The sequence below is a fragment of the Telmatherina bonti genome (genome assembly GCF_933228915.1).
Source record: "Telmatherina bonti genome assembly, chromosome: 22".
In the NCBI taxonomy this organism is placed as follows: domain Eukaryota; kingdom Metazoa; phylum Chordata; class Actinopteri; order Atheriniformes; family Telmatherinidae; genus Telmatherina; species Telmatherina bonti.
Window position 1 is genome coordinate 31,297,365 of NC_136631.1, and position 19,795 is coordinate 31,317,159.

The window sequence follows — 19,795 nt, forward strand, 5'->3', positions numbered from 1 at the left end:
GTTTGTAATTTATCGTTACAAATGTAAGATATTTGCCATCCCACGATAAAAATTAATTCCCATTAGATCACGTGTATATTTTCATAAAACCCTCGCAATCCCCACTGATGACGTATGTGTGGACGTGGCGCTCACAACCCAACACGTGGAGTATCGACAAACATGACGTTTTTAGTGGATCAAAATGCAGGAAGCGGACTACAAAAGAAAGTCATTTCCTCCATTGGTGGGAATGGGGATATATTATTCTCATGGTTTGGCTGGTTTGACCAAAATGCAGCATGAACACGAGCTCGGTCTGCATGGATACACCCCCCTACAACTGAGCCGAGTCCCCAATCAGACCGAGTCTAGCGGACTATCCTGATGTGAAAGTACCCTTAAAGATCGATGTTGTGCACATCGCCAACGAACATTTTTGGTCAACATCTCTGCATTTTGAGAAATTTTGTGAAACAAACACTAAAAACTGTTGATCATATGAGCTACTTTTCCACCAGGTTAGCAGGTTTATGTTGTTAACGAAATATAAAAGTAATAAAGTGCCGGAAAAGCAGTTTTAACTCATCACAAGGACTCATTTTTAACACAGTGACATAAAGACATCACTACCCATCGCAATTTGCCACACAGTTATACACTACTGCTGCTAAGAAATTGTTGACAATGATAGTGCTGGGGGGTGCTGTGGATGTAGCAGCATTTGGGGGGTTAAGGATAACATACAGTATAACTGGAATTGTTGCATTTTGCTGTATTTATCAACTCTAAACGTGCTTTAAACATGTTTGTAGAGAGGAGACAATCACGACTTAATGGTTTAATATAATATATCCCTCTTTCCTTTATTCTCAGGCAGAAAGCGCACAATTTAAGAGGTTTTATCTGAAACCATCATAGTTTTCTGCATCATTTCTTTACAGTTTTACACCCTTTAACTGCAATCTGTCCTTCACAAGACATTTGGTCACAGATTAAGTCTCCAACACTCATTTTTCTTTCAAAACATGACCATTGTCAACACATTGGGTGAGAATTTTTCTTTTTCTCATAAATATTCATGGCAAAATCCTCACATTTAAGTGACAAACTTCTGATTTCAAGAGCTGCCCGTCTAACACGAAGCAACTTGGAGGTAACTATTCAGACACTGAATAAAACTTGGCATTTTTTTTCCATCCCTGAGCAACTCTTCTATGGACAGAGCTTGGATCGGTGCTGGTCTGTAGCGTGAATTGCGGTTAGTAAAGAGGAAAGAAAGCAGAAAATGTTTCAGAACAACATCCTGCAGTATCGGTTTTCTTCCAACGACCTCACACCTGTAAAATAACTCAAAGTGTCCTGTGAAACAATGTTGGGTCTTAAAATATAAATGGATGCTTCAAATAGCAGAAGGTCCTGCTAAAATCTGGAGTTTAATACGGTTCCAACAGCTCCGTCCCCAGACGTTTGCAGGCAGTAAAAACAGCAAAGAGCTTTGACAAGAGCTGCGGAGCTGTGCTCGCCGAGGTAGTTAAGGTCGGGGCAAACGTCATTGATTGAACTAAGTGCTCGGCTGAAAACAGTGCCTCAATCAATGCTACCAGAAATGGTGCGGGCCAGCGCTCCCCGAAGACCTCGGCTATAGATGAATGTGACAAAGTCATCCGGAGGTGCTGAAGTCACGCTCCCTCTGCCAGCTCGCTGCTGGCTGCTCTCAGGCTCGCTCTCCGCTCTGATAGCACAAGTTAATGAAAATGCCATTACTGAGACAGCCCATCGATGAAGACGAGGGCTTAAATGGGCTGAGAGATGGAGAAGAGTTTAAAGTAGGAAGGCAGCTGTAACTGTTTCAGCTTTATACATCCCAGTCTGCTTCTACGACACTAAATGTAGTAAGTTACTGACGGAGACAGTACGGCTGATTACTGGACAGTCAGGGATCATCTGTTAAAGAAGACGTGCTATTTTTCTGAGGCCTTACTTACATTTTTTAACATGCTTTGTTTGACATTTCTAGGTTGGATGTGACATCACAGCCACCTTGGAAGCTGTAGACAGCACAAACAGCATGAAGTGGTGAGCATCATGGAGTGTGTGCATCTAAAAATCACCAAACTGACTGAGGTTACTTCAGGTTCAGGACTTTAGGAAAGAACGTTGACAGACGTAGCTTACAAACATCTTGTTGGGATCAAGATTTCATCGCAGGTTTCTAAAATCACTAGTTGGTTGGGTTCCTTCTCTGTTCTGCTGGTAAATTAAAGTTCATGAGAAGATAAAGGTTTTGCTTTACTCTCCATGACTGCAGTTAAGCAAAAAGTATCGATAAAACATGCTAGCTGAGCTACTTTTAACAGAAGCAAGAAGGTCGCTGGTTCGAACTTTGTCTGGGGCGGGGATTGGACAGAGGCCTTTCTGTGTGGAGTTTGCATGTTATCCCCGTGTATGCATGGGTTCAAAGACATGCATGTTAGGTTAGTTGGTTACTCTAAATTGCCCCTAGGAGTGAGTGTGAGTGGTTGTTTGTCTCTATGTGTCCCGCAAGGGACTGGTGAGCTGTCCAGGGTGTACCCTACCTGTCGCCCAAAGACTGCTGGGATAGGCTCCAGCTTCCCCGCCACCCTGAATTGGATTAAGCGGTTAGGAAAGTGAATGAATGAATAACGCTCGGGCTTCGTTTACCAGGAGGTCCTTGCAAACTTTATGATGAAGACCACAGACTAGGTTCCTGTAGAGGATCTGGGCCACGATGCACTGGGCTCAGAGTAGCACACACATGTTGCTTCTCTACAGTTCAGCCAGGGACAGGCTGTACCGACCCCTGAGCCGGATCTGCCAGATGTTTTCCTCTCTTTTAAAAAGGCATTTTTTCTTTTCTTTCCCCCCCTTTCTGCTGGCGCCCACCACCCACTGCATGCTCAGGATGGGGGACTGAATCCAAGTCAAGATTTGATGCAATCTGTTGGTTTTCCTTTGCTAGGCTATTAATTCTAATGAATTAGCTTTGTATGAATACTGGTTGGATGACAGTGAATTGGCTTGAGACTCCGTTGTTAGTTGGCGCTAAACTGAACTGAATTATTGATCTGGCTCGTGTTGGCGAAACGCAGCAGCAACACCTCTGCTACATACAGCGACAAGAAATTCAGGCTAAACGTTGCTGAGTCGTCGTCAACTGCAGAAAGTCCTAAAAGAAATGTGGCTTTCACCTCCATTCAGTTGCTCATAAAGTTTTGCATTAGTTTATTATTAACCAATTAAATGTCAACTAACCAATTAAAAACCAACTAATGTCCCTCAAAGTCAGACTGGCTGAACGCATAAACAAAAAGCTCCTGCAGAAGAGAACCAGAAGAACCCACTAAGTCAGGGATGTCAAGCTCCAGTCCTCAAGAGGCAGTGTCCGGCAGGTTTTTGTTGTTTCCCTGCTCCAACACTCCTTATTCAAATCTAATGGATCCAACAGCTTCTTGTCAACCTGTTCATTCATTTCGATCAGGTGTGTTGGAGCATGGAGACAATAAAAACCAGAAGTTTGACACCTGTGCTCTAAATGTTTGGTTCTGGTACAACATGTCAGTGGACGCTGCGTGGAACTGCCCCTACAGTCGCAGCGCGGCTGAGGAGGTTTGCTCGAGTCGTTTCAGGCTCTGCACAGGGGCCGTTTCCCACCGAGTGTTGTTGACGGCAACCTCTGAAGAAAATGTGAAGTACTCTGGTCCTTGCAGCGGGAATACCACTCGAAAGCTCAAGTGATACTTTAAAGATGAACAAAGATGGGAGAGAAGATGCTGGTCAGAGCACAATTAAATCCTGAGCATCTGGATTCCATCTTCCTCAAAGACAAAGACACGACATCAACCTGTGGCTCTGTTCGGCAAAATCCCTTTCTTCTTTCATTTTATTTCCTTTCTTTTGTTTTTTTCCAGAGAAGAAACCAAATGACAGCCTCTTTGGCTTCCTCCGGTGCCCTGCCCTCCACTAACGATGTCCACAAAAGCTGCACACACACACGCTGGAGAGCACAGATGAAAGGTTCAGCCTAATGACAAGCTACCGAGTCCACTTAATACTTCAAAGATTTAGTTGGGGGGGCGGTCATGATAGCCCTCTGGTCCCTCTCCCCGTCCAACTGCAATTAGCCGAAGCCTGAACCAAACCAGAACCTGCCTGGATCCAGAACTCAACATGCATCCAGCTCCAGTCGCTTCCACCCACACAGAAACTGCCTCAGGACTTTGATTCAAGCAGATAAAAAACAACTTCATTCAATTTAAAGAAAAAAAATACAAAGAAATATCATTTAACAACTTATGTAAAAATTCTGGGTTTATTGTTAAAGATGAGGCAATTAAAAATCTGTTTTCACCTTTTTCTCTTTTATCGAAAAATGTAAATAAAACGAGCCAGTGGGGGGGATGGACTCCCCTCTAATCACACGGCTCCAGTTGAAGTCAGCCTCCAGTCCCACCAGGCAGCGGATAAACCCTAAATCATTTTTAATGGCACTTTTAGTCCTCTGTGGCTACATATGATGAGTCTTATGATACACGGATGGAGAAAGATGACTCGAAACTCACGTCATTCTGGACTCAAACCAATAAAAAGGAGACATTTACAATTAACTCCAGATCCAGTGTGATTCATGGCAGTTGTGGCTCTTCTCACTGAAAACCTCAGGCACTCATGTTCCCATGAGGAGAACAGCTCCAAGGCATTACTGGGGGACATTTCCATCAGGTTAATGCGTTCTTTGACCCTTGATACGGACGTTTTTACAGACTTTTTCATCGACAAAACCCATTGAAAGTGTGGGATTCATTACCAAGATTTATGACCAATTAGATGCTTTTTAAGATTTTCACTTGTAAATAATGATTAAAAAACTGGAAGCTCTGGAACGTTTATAAAACTGTTGCTGATACGCTGTTCGCACAAGTACTAGGCAGAAAGTATTGTGACCACATCAACGTTTAATGCAGATTTTCCATCTTAAAACTGCTTTAACTTGATTGCTTCCTGAAATTAAACGTATAAAACGATGGACATTCATGATGAGGGAAGATGTGATCCCAGGAAACCAACAACCTTTGTCAGGGTGTGGAGAGTCATTGGGCAGCTTCTGGCCCGAACAACCCATCGAGCTCGATCTGAAAAGTCGTTTGGACGGATGCAGCATTCAAACGTGTTATCGGAGTGTGTACGCAGAACCATCAAACGTTTTCAACAGGCTTGGAAATAAACATGTTGACAGAAAAAAAGACACAAAATAACAGTCAAAGACTTGAGATATATGCCAATATTGCCGTCTCTAACTTATTTCTCCTTTTTTCCGCAGGTCTTCCTGAATAAGTGCAGTTGTACATGTTGATCTCCACCCCAACCAGTCGAGGCAGATGGCTGCCCTTCCTGAGCCGGGTTCTCCCCGGGTAAAGGGGAGTTTTTTCCTTCCCACTGTCGCCTCGTGCAGCTCAGGATGGGGGATTGGATCCAAGTCATGACTCGATGCAACCAGTTGGTTTCTATTATAGGATATGTATGAATTGGCTTGACATGGTGTGTTTGTAAATTGTCCTGTGGCTACATTGTTGTGATGTGGCGCTATACAAATAAAAGTTGAATTGAAAAATTGAATTGAGAAAAACCAAACAAGGAGCTACCAGGAAGCCATTAATCCTCCCACGTCGTCAACCGACTGCGGCGGTAAGGACGGCACAAGGTGGAGCACCAAGACTGGGCCAGGAAACATCTGAAGACTTTTAAAACATTTGAGTGAGTGTTGATGGTCCGGATGGGGAGGTCCAGCGCTGGTTCGGTAGCGGGACAGAGCTCCACTCTGGGAAAAGTCTGGATCAGAACTTCCCATCTCTAGTGCACGGCTCACTGAGAGAAACCGTCCAAATCTTCTCCACCAAATGGCTGAATCTGCTGATAAGTCTTATTTAGTGCCATTTAGAGGGCAGGATGAAGAAACAAGACAAACTGGGAATTTACCAGTTTATTCATTAAACATCAGTATAATGTGGAATAACCATAAACAGCCACAACAGCCTGGAACCTCCAGCTTGTAAATTACCATTGTTTTGTTTCTTCAGGCTTCTTTCATGGTCACAAGCCACATACTAAACTCTGCTGCTCATCCCACAGATGCATTTTCTTCACAAATCTGCCCCCATTTTAAAGGGAATTAAACTTTCCTTCCAATTTTATAAGAATTGTGACCAACAGTGCAGCAATGAAACAATCCAATCCATCAGCTATGAAGGTGGGCACCGCCGCACTGTGGCGCTTTCACGCTGGGTGGAGCCGAGGGGTTATAAACTTATTTTTCTAATAAATGTAGAAAAGGAAAGAAAAGGGATGTTTCCTGCCAAGAAGCACAGCAGCAACAACGTGCCAGATCCCGCTTGGAAAAGAGATTTCTAATCTCAATGAGGTTTTTAATCTGATTAAATGAAGGAAAAATACAAGAAATAGTCTGGATAATACAAACTTACTGGTGTTTTGCGAACTACGATCCTCAGACAGCCAGAAACACATGCTTACATTCACAGCTGTTTAGGTTTGAGCTTCGTTGCAACGTTGGATTGACCGACAGCAGCTGTAGCTTTTTAATCACAAACATGAATCCTCAAATATACATATGTTTCTGTGAATATAATAAGGATTCCAGGAAAACCTAAATAGCAGCATAAAAAATGCTACATTTGGAGAAAAAAAAACACTCAAATAAGTTTTTATGCTCTCATGGAGGTGGGGGTTTTTTTTGGCCTTTTTATTATAGACATTAGGGCTGTGAAGACAGGCTTTAGTCCCGATTCGACTCCAATTATTTGGGTGGCAATTCTCAAAATTCTTTGATATTGCTAATTTTTGTAAATTAAAAACAAAAAAATGTATAAAACTTTTTTTTCTCATCATTTTTCTTGATTTCAATGAAGAAAAAAAACAGTATCCAGACCATCATTCTGCTGCTATAATGCCCAAGAACACAATTTAAAAGATCAATAAAAACAATAGGAATGACAAAAAATTTAAAAATGGATTATTTGTATTTATTTGAAAGAAAAAAAAAATTTTTAACCAAAAAAAAAAAAAATAAAAAAAAATCTATTTTAAAACTGTGAAGCAAAAATCTTGATTTTTCAATTCAATTTTCCACACCCCTACTAGACATATATGCGAAAATATAATAGAAGCACTTTTTTTATTTTACATGTACATGTCCCTGGACGTGATGTAGGGGGTCATGTGACCAGTTCATTTCCAGGAAAGGTGGCGCGGTATGGAAAAAACAGTGGATTTCAGTGTTTTACAGTGAATAAGAAAAGGAAATGAGAGATAAAGGCTTAGAGAAGCTGTGCTAAATCCTCCACAGCAGGTAGAAAAACCTAAAATAACGCTACGTGGTTAGCCTGCATAAGTAGCAGTTCTCATGAAATCTCACCAGCAGGACGAGATTTTACGAGAACTGCAGCTTATGGGCTAAATACACACAAATGTGGCTTTTAGTTTGCAGGCTACAAGGTGTGTGCACTTCCTCTTTCATGCTGCTCAGGGAAATAAATTTAACATCTGTAAAACAAAACCCTTTTTAAAAAGGGTCAATATCCAGATCAATATTTACGGACGTAAAGATTCAGATCAGACGTTTCAGCTACACGATGTTCTACGTGCACACCATCCCGTCTCCACCTCCCCCATCCATCAAAACACACTTCACCTCCCACCTCGTCCTCCCACTCAGAGCCGTAAAAACACAGGTTTCCTCATCAGGACAGATGTTGCAGCGTGGCACCGTTACATCACATCCATCAACGCCTCTGCACAGCCAGATAAGAAGGGGTGGGGGGGGGCACCGTGCCTCCTACTCATGTAATTAGGTAATTATAGGCAGCGTATGATGGATCACTGTACTTGTCTGAATTCTGCAGCCATTAATAAGTCACATCGACGGAGGATGTGATTATTCCTGCAGTTTGTTTTCTACTCAAAGCAGAAAAGTTCAATCTGCTGTTCAGACTGGAACAGTCGCCTTTATGAGTTACCAAACACGACGACACATTTTCCTTTGTTTCTGCGCTGCTTTCAGTTTATGAGTCACTCAACGGGGTATTGGGTCCGTTTGGAGATCCTAATATAACTCTGTTTCAGTGTGAGGATGAAGAGAGGAGAGCGGAAACACAACCCAGGTTTCGTTGTTGGTACTGAAGGAAAGGCGGGAGGATGCTGGATGTGAACTGGGATTGATCCCATCTGAAAGAACTCCCAGTCAAACCGAGGATGGAAATTCTCAGCGAAGTATTTCTCCTCTACAGAACGCTGCTTTTATGACGATGTTTCGTTACAACTTCTAACAACAAACACTGTAAAAGCAGAAAGAGCAGACGTAGCAACATGATGCTGAACAGACTGATGTGCCTGAAAACTCACCGTTCTCTTTTCCTCCTCCGACGCAGCAGCTGATGGACTCCGAGAGGCCCAGAGTGGCTGAGGAGGGCATCGTTCCCAGTATGGAAGCCAGCGATGGCGCTTTTCGCTTTGGGACATCCTGCTCCTGGTTCTCCTCCTCCTCCTCCTCTGGCTTCTTCTTCTCTAGTTTTTTCAGCGCTTCTATTGTAAGATCGTCCAGTTCTTTGTTAAAGTGCTTGGCCACGGCCTGAAGCTCGTCGTCTTCATCCGATGTGGAGCTGACGTCGTCGCTTTTAATGTCTGGTGATAAAACAGGAAGTCCTGCATCAGTTGTAGGAAATCAGAACTTTTTTTTAGCCCTGTCCAACGTTTCTGTTCATTTTTCTCCCATTTCTTTTTCACCTGTCAACGTTTGTTACCCCGCATGTGGATTTCCTTGCCTTGGAATTGATATTTTTATTTTCCTTTGAGATATACAGAACACCGGGAACATGTTTCCTATCCTTCCGGGTCATTAGAGGACATAAAAGTCTAAATAAAGCCAGAAAACCATAAGCTTTTTCACATCTAAACCACCTAAATATGTTATTATTTACATTATTTTGTCCCTTTAAACTAAATGAGTAATTTTCCACATTGAACATGTTTTTCTGGTAGTCTCTGTTCTCTCTTTTTTTTTTTTTTTTTTTTTTGCATTTTTGTTTCCCCAAATATGCTGGAAGTTTTGTGGCAGAAGACAGAAAAAATCCATAAAACTATGACTCATCTGTCCAAAGATCGACGATGCACAAGTGAAACAGAGCTGAGGTGGAGGTTTCTGTAAAGACATCTTTCATTCGGATCGACAGTTTGCATTTAGCAAGTGTTGGGATGTTTGTAACTGTAAAAGCAGCAGTGTGTTTACTCCGTATACCCGCGTATACCCTGGACTACACCACTGGTCCAGCGTTTGTTTTCAGATGACATTGCCTTCCAAAGTAGCTGAAAGGTGGATGAAATACTGGTGGATCAGCGCTAACACTGGCGTAACCATGGCAACAGCCCTCGTAACTACGGCTTCAACGGGACGATTTACATGACTGATCCCAGATCCATCATGCTGATGTCATCGTGTTCACATTTACCTCACCAATCATCGACGGTAAGAAGAACAACACTGTAACTCATTTGTTTTGGTCCAATCAGATCGTAGAAACTGGGTAGAAAATGGTGGGGTTTCGCAGTAAATATGGTTTTATCCTGCTAGATTAAGACAGAATTCATGATGATGATTTTTTACCAGCTTTTCCTTCTGGTCCGGTGAGTCTTGTTCGTAGTAAAAAGAAAACTTCCAGCTCTGGAGGCTGAGAGACGTGTTGCTCCAGTAAAGACAAGCTTTGTCCGTGTCAATGCCACTGGTTGGACAGGCATGGCCATGGTGTTTACATGTTTTTGTTTACCTGCTCTTTTAATAGCTTGTTGTCTGAAGTGAGTTTGGTGGTGATGGAAATGGTTTTAAAGAGCTTTAAGCAGATGATGAATGTCTATATTAACATACAGAGCCGCCTTTTCACTCCATAAAACTGGAGCCAAAACTCCATTACTCGATGCGGAGGCTGTTTGGTGTTATGAGGTTTATTTATTATAGTGTTGATGCCAAGCTGGGCGACCTACCTCAAAGCTGCATAACTGTATAAAATTACATGTTTCTGTTCAAGTATTCAGATAGTTGGAAAATGTTTCATGTTTCCTGCAACAGAGGGATCTATAGACCTAAATATCCATTACGGCGGTTTTACTCCTGTGGCCTTTTCTCCATTCAGCTACCTGCTAAAGTCACGACTGAACGACGTGGAGCAACAACAGTATATAAAAAAAAATGAACAAAATGTTGTTGTAAACCATTATAAGTGCAGCAGAGGCACCATATGGGGGGGGGTTTAGGAAGATTCTTAGGGCCCTGCGAATTGATAGGGGCCCAAAAAGATGTACAAATTATAAATACACTAATAAACCATTTATATTAAAATAACCTAGTTAGATGTATGCACTGTGATTTAACCCTTAGAGGGTTATATTAATTAAATATTAAATTAGAAATTTTAACCTAAAATTGTCCTTCTGGTATGAACTAAGACCTCCATTCTGTTGTTACATAAACAAAAATTGTTTCATGCTGAATATGAAACAAAACGAAGTGATTATATTTCCAGGTGTTTAACCCATAAAGGGTTAAACACGGCCCTGGGTCTTTATTATTCCCATGAAAAGCTATTTTTTGATCAGCTTGAGGCAACTGAAGCAAAAACAAAAACCTAAAATTTGCGATCAAGTGTTGGGGTCTATGCTATTGTCTTTCATAGGGCCCAAAACTCCTGGCGGCGCCCCTGAAGTGCAGCGATAAATATGAACATTCAGACAAAATAAACGGGGTCGTCGTCGTCCTGGTATCTCATTAAAATGTGTCCTTTAATCATCTGTAATTAAAACGTCCCCCCACAGACTTCAGCCCACAAGTAAAAAAAATTCAGCTCAGCTGGAAAAAAAAGATGCTGCAGGGTTTGAAAAGCAACATGCCTGAAATCAGTGACAGCCTGCACCTCCCTTGCTGTGAGAAAACCGGGGGATGCCGGGGCGTTTGTGTGCGAAAGGAAGACACACTGAGCCAGAGATAAAGAACCAGAGGTAGGGAGATAAAGAGACACGGCCGCTGACGCCTGCTTTGTGTTACTTTTACTGGGTGGCCTGAGTGTGTGTGTGTGTGTGTGTGCGGAAAAAATACAACACAAACAGCAGCTTCGATCCTCATCCTGTCCGAATCGCTGACACAACGACACAAAAAGCATTATCACACATTTATCACGCAGTTTATTCACGGTGACATCTGTATTTATGTCCCATTCGACCAAGCAACAGCTGGTCATGATGCTGCCGCCGTCAGACACACCCGGCTGGTGTTCGGATTTCATAATGGGGAATTATGGTTTCTGAGTCTTTATCCACGCTGACAGCTTAAACAATGGATGCTGTGCAGCACAGCATCAGCTGTGGAGATTTTAGGGCATGAAAGGGGTGGAAACGAAAGGAAAACACGTTTTCTTTCCTCTATGGATGCCGTTTCTACATGGCAATCAGTCAAGTAGCTGCTCCTTTATTACCTAATAATGGTGATTAGTTTTAGTATTTGGTTTTCTAGGTGCAGGGGTAGATTCCAGCATGACGGCTGCTATCAACTATAACCTCTGCAGGTGAAGCTGGCACCAGCATAAACGGAAGTATCCAACTAAAAGTCAGCAGATTTTCATCACATGATGAAAAACTGGTGATGAAAAAATAGTTGACCTCATCTCAGAGATGTTAGCTCAACAGCCACAAAAGAAAATCCATCCACACAAAACTGAAGAAAGGGATGATGAAGGCGAGTCCCTCCCCACCGATGGATGAACAAGAGTCGTACGTAACCATCATCATGATGTTCTCAGCTGGAAAATACACAGAACTATCCGGCAGACGTGCCAGAGCGGCGAGCTGCTGTAGACATTATGAATGTGCCTTTACAGCTACCGAACGCTGAGAAATCAATGGAAAAGTAATGTGTACATGATGATGCTAGCAACGTGGCGCGAGCCAACACTGAGCCCCTTCCAGGGGTGGAGGCTGTTTAAACAGAGACGGAGTCATTCCCACTGATTCTGAACGGTGGTTTTGTTTGAGAAGCTCATCTCTTTAGTGAAGTTCAAAGAACTTTGATTTCAACGGAAATAATTCCTGACAAAGTTCGTTGTTAGCTGCAGTGTTTGTCTTTGTTACTGTAAGATGTAAGTGAGAAGGCAAGCAGAACATTAACAGCAAAAGCTTTTAAATTTCCAATTAAAACTAATCTTAGAGACCATAGACTGTATATAAAAAGATAGGCGGAGCCTCTGTGACGTCACCCATAGGTTTCTGAAGAGCTAAATTGAAGCTCGGTGGGCGGTTCCTACCATCGCCAACTTGGCAGAGGCATGTGTGTCGTCTCGCCCGGAAAAATACAAATATGGGCAAAGAGGTGGAGCTGAGAGGGGAGCTGTGAGCGTCATGGCGGATGATTGACATCTAGTGAACTCCGAGCTTTCTGTAGCTAAGAGCTAACCGAGCTAAACCCGAGATAACAGGATTTAAAACCAGCTAACGGAGGTAAGTGGGCTAAAGCTAAGTCACGTTGTTAGCTGGCTGAAAACTACGGTTGTTCTATATTCTTCTGATTTGAAGCGGGAGATCTGGTACCTGTCAATCAAAAGGACACGCCCCTAAATATGCCGAACTTTGAGACTAAATTACTTTTAAACTTGCGAGTTAGAAAAAAACTCACTCCCCCCACAGTTGTCATGAAGGTAAACCTGACCTATTAAACCTAAAATGGATTTTTGAACCAGGCTGTAAACATGTTTATTCCTGCTGTAAACGTGTTTATTCCTGCTGTAAACATGTTTATTTCTGCTGTGAAGTTGGTCTTTTTAACATGAGAGTCTATGGGGATTTGCTCTGTTTTGCAGCCCCTAGTGGATGAAGGGGGAATTGCAGTTTGTGGCACTTCTGCATAGGCTTCACTTTTTACCACCGAAGGCTCAGTCCATCTTTCATGTACAGTCTATGGTCTTAAATCAAGAAAAAATGGTTGTGCAGCAGGGATTTCTGTAAATAAATCAACATTAGACTGAATTTAATCCCAATCAAATCAGACCATTGTGAATGGAATCAGTTCAGGAAATCAGAGGTGATTTCAGACCCAACAATATGAAAACAAAATGAAAAGTATCTAAAAACCGAATGTGAGGGTAAACCTACCTTCTTTAGCGTAGGCAGCATAAATTCCCTTCAGTTTGGGTCTGCTGTTCTCCAGCTCTGCATCAATTTCATCCTGGTACAGCTGTATTTCATCTGTTCAAGCAGAAAAAATCTGTTTAGAATAACTCAGATTTTATACCTGAAAACAGGAAATTGACCAAATTTATCAAATATCCTTGCAGTTTTTCTTAAATCTTACTAAACCTGTTGATTAAGGATAAGATCTTATAGTTACGGGTAGCCTAGCCATCCATGCAGCCACGGGGACGTCACCCGTCCCCATGCTCCTCTCCTTCATGTATAAATATATGACAGTATTTCAATCATAAACATATTTCTATTTTTCTTCATTGAATAAAAGCAGCTGTACATGTTGGTCTTTCCTGTCCTCTCCATCCCAACCAGTCGAGGCAGACGGCTGCCCTCCCTGAGCCGGGTTCTGCTGGAGGTTTTCTTCCTGTTAAAAGGGAGTTTTTCCTTCCCACTGTCGCCTCGTGCAGCTCAGGATGGGGAATTGGATCAAAGTTAAGATTCGATGCAATCAGTTGGTTTCTATTAGCGGCTATTTATGAATTGGCTTGTTGTGAAGTTGTGTTATACAAATAAAGCTGAATTAAACTGAATAGATTATAAATTCTCAGTGAAATAACACTGGAACATAATGGATGGTGGAGAGAATAAATCACGTTATCCCGTGTCGTGTGCACTGCAGCTGTTTGATCCAGACTTAAACCAGAGCGCACATCTGCACTCAGACAAAGCAACAATCGTCTTCACACTTTGTGTGTTTAACCTCCCTGAAAACAGAAGCAACTTTTAGTGTGACGGCAAAGACGAGGAGGCTGAGTCGTACCTTCCACGTCATCAACCTTCTTCTTCAGTTCCATTTCCAGCTAGAGGGAAAAAACAAAGAAGAAGATGAATGCTTCTGCGACCTGACAGCAGCTCCCGGCTGCGAGGACACAAAACTCTGGAGCAGAAATGGTGTTTGGCAGCAGCTGCTTCTCCTCTCTGAACCGCTTTTTCTTCCCTCAAACATAGAAAATGTGGAAGCAGGATCTGACGCAGACGATGCACGGTGTTCGTTTTGAGCCGTTAGATTCAGATTATTAAAACTTTCTATGAAAAAAACATTTCTGAACACATTTTCCTGCAACTACATATGACGCTATGACACAACAAGTTGACTTTTTAGATCTGATTTTATTTCGATTTTTTTATTTATTTATTTTTTTTATTGTTTTTAAAAGTCTGATTTTTTTTTGTAAGTTGTCCTTATGTGTGTTGTTTGTTCTGTTTTTTTTTTTTTTTTTTTTTTTCTTTCTCAACCCCCCAAAATGTGGCACTTTGGTCAACATTGTTGTTTTTAAAGTGCCTTATAAATAAAGTTGTATCGTATTGTATTGTATGAATGAGTCTTAAAACCGGAGTCTGCCCCAGTTGCCATAGTTACCAGCTACAGCCATGATTCCCAAACTCCCTCCCCTCCCCATTACCATGTAGGCTGAAGTTCATTCTGCAGGAGTCAAAGCTTCATTTCAGATTTTTGCCAGGATAAGACGGCTCACCGTCAGACTTCCTTGTCTACAACCTGGAGGGACCCACGTGCACAGAGAAGACGTGACATCACGCACAGCAAAGTAAACATGGATGCTGTAAGTTAAAACACACGCATGAGTTCTGAACGTGAGCCTGGCATGCAACCTGCCTCCTCTGGTGCACATGGTCTGTTTCAACGTTACAGACTCAAGTCACGGTGAAACCAACAGATGGATCTGATCTGGAACCGTATATGAAACTTTACCGAGGTCAGATCCGCAAACATCACAAATAATCCCAGTAAAACCAGCATCATACCAACTTAACCACAGCTCTGCCTGGCTGTTTTTCACTGCAAGCTGCAGAAAAGTGACGTCAAGCCCATGAAATACATCTAGCTGAGTAAAAGACTGGTGGTCTGGTGGCGACGGGTCGCTCCAACCCGCTCAGCTTAGCATCCTGTCGGCGCCTGGGAGCTGAACATGGTCCTGTGACAGCAGAACCCATCCTGATGCACGATGTGCATCTTGTGATGAAAGCTGGGACGGAGACAGACCAGGTCAGACCTCTTTCTTTCACCACAACGTACTGGTGCAGAATCCTCATGACTGCTGGTGAAGCTCCAGTCTGTCACTCTGCCAACAGAAGATCTCCTCCACTGGAGGCAAAGACTCACTCCCAACCTGGAAGGAGCACGTGGAACCATGACTCTAGCACCTTGCAGTCCCACTCCTGCCCCGAGTTACATGATGTTTTTTTAATTTGGGATGAAATGATCCAGATTTACCGTTTTCTCCTTCAGGTTTCCATGTAAAAACACATTTATTCCCTTTAATTCCACTTTATATCGGCAGGTTGGGAAGGGCTCTGATTGGACAGAGGCCGGCCATGACGTACTTACGTCTACCAGACAAACTTCCTGCTTCTCTTCTTGTTGGATATAAACACAGAAAACCACATAAGAACCATTTTTGCTTTTGCTTTTTTGCAGCTCGACTGACAGACTGCTTCACTTGTTTCAGCAGCTGAGGATGAGGATGCAGATGAAGCACAGGAGGTCTCATCGAGACGGGACAAGGTAACAAGCCTACGCAGAACAATGGGAATGAACTTACTTTGGAATTAAACGCCTGGAAATATAATTTTCATTGGGAATTAGGTGTTTACATGGATTTTTTTTATCTGTTTGAAGCAGATTTAACTTTTATTTGGAGTTAAAAAGGGAATTAAAACTCATGTGAACGTGGTCGTCTACATGAAAGCCACTGCTTGCCTTTTTCATTAAACTTCTGTTGTATTCTCAGTGTAAGGTTAAAAAGAAAAGGTAATATTTGCGTGTACTGATGCCGAATGCGCTGACGTAACACGTGAAATATTTTCACTCTCGTCTCGACGACCAGCCTGTGGGATTACATCGTTTTCAACACCGATTAATTTTCCACATTAATCGTGCAGCCTGTGAGGATAAAATAAAGAAAATGCCTTCAGATGTTTGGTAAAATGCGAAACAAGAAAAAGCTGCGAAATGTCACAACTGCGGTGCTGAAACCATGAAATATTTTTCATTTCCAACTGGAAAAGCCCTTCATTACATTTCCTGATTTGTCTGACAACAGTTGAGCTTTAATTTCACACATAATGAACTAATTCAGATTTGTTTTGTTGGTTGTCTTTAAGAATTAGCTTGTCAGTGCCTGCGGCAGCCCGGCGTGCCGAAGGCCCGACGCTGAATGCAAATGTCTGAAACAAACCGTCCTTACCAGTTGGGCTTTCTTCTTCAGAAGTCCTGCTGTAAAGCAAGGCGGGTCACACTCCTGTTCCAGATCCGTCGTCATGAACTCCTCGATGGTCAGCTGGCTGGTGGGCGTGTCCTCAAACTCTGACAGTCTGGTGTGGAAATGACACGGCAGAAAGGCCAAAAACCACGTTTAGACGCAGTAACAAAAAACACTTTGACACAATTTTAAAAAATTAGAGCAGAAGAAAATAATTTCAAAAGTTTTTTTTTAAAAAGCACAATATGGAGATATATATATATATATATATATATACACACACACACACACACACACACACACACACACATTTGTGCTCATATGTATTCATCCACTTTCATTAAAGAAAAGGCTGAATTTACAGCAGTCACTCAAATAACTGGAGACTTAAAAAAGGAACAATAAATAAAAATTTGCAAAAATATAATTTAGTAATATAAGACGCTGTTTTTTCCATTTAATTGAGTTAAAGAAAGAAAAAGAAACAAACAAATGTGTCCTGGACAAATTAGAGACTTTTCTGTTGAACAGTGGGACAAAATACCTGTCAACAGGTGCAGAAGTCTGACTGAGAGGAACAGAAAACACCTGACTAGAGCGGAAACATTAAAGGATTCTTCAACTAAATATTACTTTATGACTGATGTAATATGTAACAAATTATCTTATTTGTTTGTTGTTTTTTTTTTTAATATTTCTATTGAACCAGAATTAGAAAATACTTTAATGATTTTCATAAAATTTTTAATTATTATTACTTTAGTCAATTTCAGCTTATTTTACAGGCAGCTGTTTTTTTCCTTCTTTAATGAAAGGATATGAATAAATATGAGCACAACTGTATGTACTCCTTTTAGAAATACATTTTAAAGACATTTTATTTTGCATTTTAACGTCATTCGTGATCTTCTCATTGAAAAAATAACAAACCATGAAACATTAACACATACACTACTCACAAAAAGTTAGGGATATTTGGCTTTCAGGTGAAATTTATGGAAAATGCAATATGTTCATGCTACAGTGATATAATATCATAAAAGTAAGACATTTAAGTAGAAGGATGCACTACTGATTTCCTCATCTCAAAAAATTCATTCAACACAAAAGGTAACAACAATGGTAGTTACACCACAACAAAAAATTTGAACATCTCAACATCTCGTCATGTGCCCTTGAGCATCAATTACAGCTTGACAACGACGTCTCATGCTGTTCACAAGGCAACTTATTGCCTGCTGAGGCATGGCATCCCACTCTTCTTGAAGGTCAACCCTCAGGTCATTGAGGTTCTGGGGTGCAGGGTTTCGAGCCTCTATACGACGGCTCAGCTGATCCCACAGGTTTTCAATGGGATTCAGGTCTGGAGAGAGTGCAGGCCGTTCCATTTGAGGTACACCAGTCTCCAACAGCCGTTCCCTGATGATGCGGCCTCGATGAGCAGGAGCATTGTCGTCCATGAAGATGAAATTAGGCCTGTGCTGTTCATGTAGGGGCACAATCACTGGATTAATGATGTTATTCAGGTAGTATGGGCTTGTCACTGTACCATTCACAAAGTGTAGGGCAGTTCTGTACCAAGTGGACACCCCTGCCCACACTGTAACACCGCCACCACCAAAAGCTGGCCTGGTGACAACAGTGGCTGATGCATAGCGCTCTCCCTGACGTCTCCAACATCGTTGCCGGCCATCATTTCTGCTCAGTGTGAATCGACTTTCATCAGAGAACAGCACTGAGGCCCACTGGTTCCTCGTCCAGCGTAAATGCTCCCTGGCCCATGCAAGACGATGATGCCTGTGCCTGGTGGTGTGGTCAGGTACCCGTGCAGGTCGTCTAGCACGCAGACCACGCTGATGGAAACGGTTTCCAATGGTCTGACGTGACACTTGGGTGCCTCTCACCTCTCTTAAACGTGCCTGGAGTTAAGTGGCATTCATCATCCGGTTTCTCAGGGCAGTGTTCACAATGTAGCGGTCATCAGCACGGGATGTGGCCAAAGGACGTCCACTTCTAGGCCTTTCTGTGACTCTTCCAGTCTCTCCATATCTCTGTTGCAACCTGCTGATGACACTCTGTGACACTCCAAGCTCAGTGGCCACTTCTGTCTGAGAACGTCCTGTTTGAAGCATCGCAATGGCAAGGGACTGTTGTTCCATCGTTAGGCGTCGTCTTGGTCTCATGATGTCAAAATGTGAACAGCATGATGAGGACAACTGTTTAAACACCAGCTCTAATTGAACCAGGACATTTATTGGTCAATTCAAGGATCACACACCTGCCGTGATTTTTGCCGTTAAGCTCCTTGTTAGAGAACAGCAACTTGTGCAAAATTTATTGAAACATTTAACAGTTGGACATGTGCATTTAAAAGCTTAGAGAAGATCACATTAAGTTCACCTGTACAGGTTTGAATGCATTTTAGGCTTGTTGTGAAATTTCACCCAAAAGCTGAATATCCCTAACTTTTTGTGAATAGTGTATATTCTCAATGGACTTTTCATTTAACATTTAAACAAGAATTTAAATTTAGAAAAAGTACATTTAAGAGGGATACAGTGTCCACTTACAAACAAGTCATAACTGAATATAAAAAGTTAAAAATAGGCATGAATTTAAAAAAGAAAACAGAAAAAGGTTATGCTCACATTCAATATTAAGAAGTCAATAAGGACTTGATGTTAAATGTTTGAAATTAGAAAGAATATTTAAAAAATTTTAAATAGTAAAATAATGTTTATGAAATATAACTAACACTATCAAAACGTTGTCAAATACAAAAAAGGAGTTTTTCTTTTTAAAAAAAAAAAAAAAATCTTTTCAGCCTGTATTTTACATTTGTTGAAAACTTTGCAGAAATTCAGTTAAACTTAATTATTTCCTTTGATAAACTTTGATATATTAAAAAAAAATCAAAATGTAATTAAATATATTAATAATTTAAAAAAAAAAAAAAAAAAAAAAGCTTATAAGCCAGTGTGGAATTGGTTTTACATTCAAACCAAATGGAAATCTTTCTGAACTCACCTTTTTTTCAGCGTGCTTTCACACACTTTTACAACACTAATGACTTCTTTAACGGTGCGGCGGAAGTCGTATAAACGGGCAGCGACAAGGAGAGCTGAGAACAGAAGAACACAGCGCGATGAGTTTCACTGCCATGTCCACAACCACCAGCAGACGAGTGGAAACGATTTTATTTTCTTTGTGTCTCATAGACCAAACCAACAAGGAGGGAGGACCTTGGCGTGCTGAGTCGGCTTACAGACACCATTTCACAG

General features: G+C 41.7%; 1 protein-coding gene across 1 annotated transcript in view; it reads right to left on the reverse strand.

Moving 5' to 3' along the window:
- The window catches only part of LOC306772640 (transcription factor IIIB 90 kDa subunit-like), a 157,987-nt gene that overhangs the window by 83,996 nt on the left and 54,196 nt on the right, over window positions 1–19,795 (reverse strand). Inside the window, exons 8-12 of the mRNA XM_079262208.1 lie at window positions 19,542–19,635; window positions 16,500–16,626; window positions 14,054–14,093; window positions 13,201–13,293; window positions 8,416–8,694 (exon numbers count right to left, since the gene is read on the reverse strand). Coding sequence (XP_079118334.1) covers window positions 8,416–8,694; window positions 13,201–13,293; window positions 14,054–14,093; window positions 16,500–16,626; window positions 19,542–19,635 — 633 coding nt within the window. The remainder of the gene's footprint in view (window positions 1–8,415; window positions 8,695–13,200; window positions 13,294–14,053; window positions 14,094–16,499; window positions 16,627–19,541; window positions 19,636–19,795) is intronic.